The 6,221-nt window shown below is 63.3% G+C and overlaps 1 protein-coding gene across 1 annotated transcript; it reads right to left on the minus strand.

Moving 5' to 3' along the window:
* Positions 1–272: 272 nt before the first annotated feature.
* Positions 273–4,720, minus strand: UNCX (UNC homeobox). The gene is given in 4 exon segments (XM_037504492.1): positions 273–1,045; positions 1,048–1,408; positions 3,373–3,548; positions 3,833–4,720. Coding segments are annotated over 4 exon segments (1,581 nt in total). The 5' UTR covers positions 4,104–4,720.
* Positions 4,721–6,221: the final 1,501 nt, after the last annotated feature.

A 6,221-nucleotide genomic window follows, 5' to 3' on the forward strand; every position in this document is an offset into this window, starting at 1 on the left:
GGTTTTTGTGGGGGGGTCTAGGTTTTGTTTTCTCCCTTGAGAAGAGAGGGTCTCACCCCAAGTCCTGCGGTTGCTGCCTAGGTCCGAATTGATACAGCGTTTTTCTTAAAAAAAAAAAAAAAAAATCAAAGGAAAAAAAAAAAAAAAAACAGAAGAAAGAGCCAAAAGCAGTGTTTCTAAGCCGATCACCTGATTCCGCCGTGCGAGCCGGAGCCTGAGAGCGCGCGCGCGGGCCCTGAGCGCCCCTCTCAGCCGCCACCGCCGAGCCACCCTCAGTCCATGTCCACGTCCTCGCCATCCGGCACGCTGGGTCCGGCCGCGGTGCCCGGTTCGGGGGCCCCGCAGACGGCGGGCTCCCCCGCCGGGCTGGGCGCCCGCTGACCGGGCCCCGGCGACGGCGCGAGCTGTGGGGGTGGCGGGACGGCCGGGCAGGCGGCCCCCGCGTCCGCGCAGTCCCCACCTCCGCCCTCGGTCGCGGCCGCGGCTGCGTCCCGTAAAGGCGCGGGGGCCGGAGCCCCCGGGGAGGCGACGGCGTCTGGGCTGCGGCGCGCGAAGGCCGAGTCCGGGGCGCCGCCGGGCCCGGGGAAGGCCCCGAAGCTGGCCTGGGCGGGCGGCGCGGGCGGCGCGGCGGGCGCGGGCGGCGCGTCCTTGGGCACCGGCTCGGGCCCCGCGCCGCCCTTGAGCGCGGCCTGCGGCACCAGGAAGCCGAGCGGCTGCGTGATGGGGTAGAGCAGGAAATGGCCCTTGCCTATGAGGGTCCGCGGCGCGCACGGCAGGCCCGGCGCGAAGTCCAGCCCCGCGGCGGCCGTGGCGTTCGCGGGGGCCGCTTTCCGGCGCGGCGGCGAGTCGGAGAGCAGGCTCTCCACGCTGAACGGGCTGGCCTTGGGGAGGCCCGCGGCGCCGCGCTCGGCCGCCGCGGCCCCGGGCGCGCACGGGGCCGCGTCCTTGTCCACGGGGCGGCCTAGCCGAAGCTGCGAGCCGCTTCTTTGGCTCGGATAAAAGGCGGGGTCGCAGGTGCCGGGCGCGGGCGGCTCCCCCGGGGGGCCGGCGTCGAACCCGCGGCGCCGGCGGCGTGCCCGCCGGTGCCCTTGCCTGCCGCGGCGGCCGGCGGAGGCTCGGGCGGCTCCGGGGACAGCCCGCCCCCGCCGCTGTCGCTGTCGGAGCTGGGTGCGCTGTGCAGGGACAGGCCGCCCGGCGAGTGCAGGTGGCGGCTCTGGCTCTTCAGAAGCTTCTTCTCGTGCTTGCGCTTCTTCTTCTCCATCTTCTCCAGTTCCTTGCGCGCGATCTCCTCCGGGTCCATGGGCTCGCCGCTGCACGTGGTCGGGTGTGAATTGTGCGCCGGCCGCCCGGGGCCCTTCTTCGTGTTCTCCTTCTTCCTCCACTTGGCCCGGCGGTTTTGGAACCAGACCTAGAGCAGCCGGGTAGGGGAAAGGAAGGCACAATCAGGCGGCGGGTTTGCCGCTGGGGCTGCGGGCCTCCCCACTCCCCCCAGGATGGGCCTGTCCAACTCCTTCAGGCGGGAGCCAGGCCGCAAGGCCCAGTCAGCCGGGAGCTGGGTTTCGGCACTGGGGCTGCAGGTTCCAGCAAGCACCATTTCCACCCAAAAGGAGTGTAGATGGGGCCTCTCGGCCAGCTTTCCACTCTGACTTCTCACCTTTGGGACTCGGAGTTGCCCCTTCCTTGGGTAGGGCCGATCTGACCCCAGACCGAGGTTGTAGGGTTCCTGGTTGGGAGGCAGAGAGCAGAGCCCCTCCTTGCCCCTCCTGGCTTCTCACAGCTCTTGTTCTAAGCAGCCTGCCTGGACCGGAGCTGACCGTCTGGCGGGAGGACCGCGGCTGGGCTCAGTGCCCTCCACACCTGTCTTCATCCCCCTGGAGACTGAGTCACATCCAGATTTGGGGGTTTCCCATGAAGGGAAATCTGGATGTTCCTTCTTCTAGAAAGGCCTGGGAAGCTGAATTGAGGGTCTTCATCAGCCTGCCCACCACCCCCCCCCAACACATTCACACACATTTTCTTTCTGGAGACTCCAGCTAGGGCACCAGCACAGCTTTCCCAAACCAGCTGGGCATGGCCTGGTCTGGCGGGGCCAGAGGAGAACTGGACCCACCCTGCCTCTTCCACCTTCTCTGCAAGCCTTATCCTGGGGAGCCTTCCAGGACTGAGGGGAACCCCAGCCCCAGCCCTTGGCTCCATCACTGCACAGAGTCAAACCTCTACTGAGCCTCAGGCACATTTCCCTCCCTAAGAGGTCCCGATCATTCGAATTCTTTGTTTTGGCCATCTAGAGATCCTGTACAATAGCAGGCCCAGCCTGGTCACAGCAAGCCTTGTCCGTGCCAAGGTGCCAGCACCGAGCCACAACCTCCCCAAGGCAACCTCCCCTTCCCTTTAAAAAATACTTTTTGGTGCAAATCCCAGACTGCTTTGTGACCAAGAATTACTCATTGTATTAAGGAGAAACGAAGCGGTCTATACTTCACTTAAGACACTTAGAACAAATTGGGAAAAGGATTTACAAACAGAAGAGGTCAGGTAGGGAAGCCCAGAGCAAGACGAACACCTTTCTAGACAATGCTATTGCTGCGGACCCGGCTCCTTGACTCAGAGCCCGGGCCCACCGCTGTGGCCGCACTCCCGCCCCACTAGCCACCCCGACCCCGGCAAAAGATGTTTGTACTTCAGGGAAACAGCTAATTATTCACAATCCATCTCGAATTTTTAATCCGTTAAATTGACGCTGTATTTTTAAAAGGAATACCGCCGGCCGTCTCGGAATGAAATCAAATTACGAGGAAACGAAAAAGAAAAACATAACCGGAGGTATTAAAAATTCAGACACCTTTTTTTTTCAAAATGTGTTAATTGTTTAAGTTTCCGCCTCTCCTTCCTCAGCTGCCCCCTCCTGCAAACCGATGAATAAATACATGTTTCCATCTGAATATTTTAGAGGCGAAAGGTAAACAAACAAACGTGTGCGCTCCGGGCTAGGTGCACCCTGCCGGAGGCGCGGGCCCCGCCGGCGCCCCTTCTCCTGCGAGCAAGAGCCGGGCGGGCTCCTGTTGGCCCTTCTAGCTCAACCTCCACGACTTCGTCCCGAGCGTTCGCCCCCAGCCCACCACACAACTCCCCGGTTCGGACGCAGCTGCAGATCTCGCTCCTTGCGGACAGCGACCCGCCCCCCCAAACCGCCCGCGATTTCCATGCACCTCTCGCCGGGGCGACTCCCCGGCCGCCCTTCCCGGAGGCCGGCGGGCCGGGTACCTGAGGATACAGACCGGCGCGCAGAACAAAGGCGGGGACTGGCGGCGGGCAGGGCGGGCAGGCCGAGCGGCGCGAGGCTGGCCCCCCGGAGGGCCCGCGGGTCTTTACCTGAACTCGGGATTCGACCAGGTCCAGGCGCAGCGCCAGCGCCTCGCGCATGAACACGTCGGGATAGTGGCTCTCGTTGAACGCTTTTTCCAGCTCCTCCAGCTGCCAGCCCGTGAAGTTGGTGCGCGTTCGCCGCCGCTTGCAGCCCGGGCTCTCCTTATCCGGGTCCCCCGAGTCTGCGGGCACGCAAAGGACGCGGCGCGGCTCAGCCACCGGCCCTGGCCGGGTCCACCTCCCCTCGGGCCGCTCGCTGGCTGCAGCAGGTCCAGGGGCCACCGAGAGGGAGGCCGCACTTCACGCGCGGGGGGTGGAGGGCGGGAACCAGGGCGTCCTCGGGTGCCCCCGCAGCCGCAGCAGGGTCTGCAGCAGCCCGGAGCCCAACTCCTCCGCCCAAGAAGGGATCCCTGCCTGCCCCCCCCCCCCCCGCCGCCATACCCCTCCCCGCGGCCGCCGCGCCTACCTGACAGCTTGAAGGGCTGGCTGTCGCCGCCTACCCCGCAGGCCGCCGGCAGCAGCGGCGTGGGGTTCACCACCGAGGCGGCCGCGGCGGCGCACGAGCCACTGAGCAGGCCGTCGATGGAGAACGGCACCGCGGCCGCGGCCGACTGCAGCTGGTGGCCGGCCAGCTCGTACACGTGGTGATGGCCCAGCGGGTAGGGGAAGCCCACCACACCGCCCAGCGAGCCCCCGAACTGGGCGTGCGGGTGCTCCAGGAGGCGGCCGTCCATCATCTCGCGCGGGGGGCCGGCCGGGCCGGCGGCGGGGCGCGGGGGCGCGGGCCGGGGCCGGGGCGGGCCAGCGGCGGGAGGCGCGGGTGGTGGCGGCGGCGGAGACAGGGACCCGGAGTCCTACACATGCTTCGCCCGCACTCCGGCGCTTTACTTTATCAACATCAAGCTCCCGATAATTAGCCGCGGCCCGGGGAATTTGGGACCAATAAGAAGCGCTAATCGGCTCTGACGTCAGAGGCGTGCTGGGTGCAAGGAAACGTTTTCCATATCGATTGCTAATTATACCTGACATGCACCTCAATAAACAGTATCAGGAACTGTCACAACAAGACGGGGAGGGGGGCGCTGGGGGGGAGGGGCGCGGCCCGGCGCTGGGCTGGCGCGGGTGTGGGGAGCGCCCTGAGCAGGGGCCCATGGCGAACCCCCACTTCAATCCCGGTTGGCCCGAGCCCGCGCCTCCCCCGGCTGCCGGCTCCCCGCCCCTCCGCAAATCACTAATAGATTTCCCTTTAAAACATTCACCGGCGTGTTGTGGGGATTTTTCACCAGAAATGCTGTACTCTCTGAACCTTTAAAGTGATGTTGCTCCAATTACAGAGAGACATTGAGCGGCAAATAGACTGATCCAATAATAGGAGATTCATCATCCGCTCTTTCCGAAACTGTCACATTGAATTTGAAACTACAAGGGCTTCTCATCTCCTCGCCGGCTCCAGGCGGCGGGGGAGAGGGAGGAGCAGGAGCAAGGAGCAGGAGGCAGGAAAGGCAGGAGGGTGATTCCAAAAAGAGAATAACTCCTGCAGAATGCAGTGCCCTGTCAATAAAAAAGATACAATTAATGCCCTTTCTGATTGATTGGCAGCCACCCAGTCTATGGACACGGAGGTGGGGGGGTGATGGAGGAGGCACACCCCCGTCCCGCACCCCCCTCTCCACCCCTGTTACCCCTACCTGGTGCAAACGGGGGGCTCAGGGCAGAGGAGGGGGTGAAGGAAGAAGAGAAAAGTGACTCTGGGGTGGCGACCACTCAGGCCCCCTACACCCATGCATAAAAAATAACTACATCTTGCATTGACTCTGCCTCTGAAGAATAGGGCTGAGGCACCCAGCCCATTTATTATAATTAAATTATGTTCTCCGAGAAGTGTCACTCCCTTCTCTGCTGTAAAATATTGATAGACTTAAAAGCTAAATCATTAAAGGACATATTCTTAAATAAGCAGCAAATTAGGGCTGTGGGCAGAAGGGAAAGAAATCATTAGAGATGTATACATATACACGTATGTATGGTTTTAAAAGTTTGTCAACTGGAAGGTTACCTTTAGCTCTAGCCCCAGGTCCCCTAAACCGGCCAGCCCCGGGGACCGGCCCCAGGCGTGGAGGAAGAGAGCTCCTGGCCGTGGGGCCCGCCAGCCTCTCACTCCGGGCCAGACAAATTGGCCTTTGGTGTAAGTGGTTTCTGCCAGGCTGCCAAGCCCGAGCCCGGGGCGCAGAGCAGCAAAGAGCTGCGCGAGTCTGTGCGTCTGTCCCAGCCCTGTGCGCGTCCCTGCGGGCGCCCGCACCCCTGCGTCGGGGCCTGGGGAGGGGTGCCCACCACCTCTGCCGCCCCCAGGAGGGGAAGGCTGGGGGTGGGGGCAGGGCCGGGGACCCGCACCCCCTCCTCCCGAAGCGCACGAGTTTCCGCCCCAACCTGCGGGGCGGCCGGTCCCGCCGCCTGGCGCGAGTCCTAATTGAATGTCACTGGACGCGGCCCTGGGCCACAGCGACGGGGGCTTAATTACCCCCTCGCTCGACTGGAGGGTTAGGGTGCAGAGGCCGGAGGATAGGCCCGAAACCTCTCGGAGACCCAGAGGAGGCCTAGAATTTGGGACCTTCCCCCCACAACTCCTTCCATGCGCACTAGGGAAAGGCTGCTGAGTATTAATTCCGAGGTCAGGGGCCAAGAGCACTACTTTTCGCCATAATTTAATTTCTTTCTCTATAAATACTAAATGTAAACTCTGTCCGCCCGACTCGATTTTGCCCGTAGCCACAAGCGCCTCGTTTTCTGTCGGGTTCGCGAGGAGGAATGCGCGCGGCGCGTGTTTCTGAATACAGAGCTGTAATCAATTCGGCCCG

This window comes from Talpa occidentalis, unplaced genomic scaffold, assembly GCF_014898055.3.
Source record: "Talpa occidentalis isolate TD23 unplaced genomic scaffold, MPIMG_talOcc4v2.1 talOcc4.12, whole genome shotgun sequence".
Taxonomy (NCBI): Eukaryota; Metazoa; Chordata; class Mammalia; order Eulipotyphla; family Talpidae; genus Talpa; species Talpa occidentalis.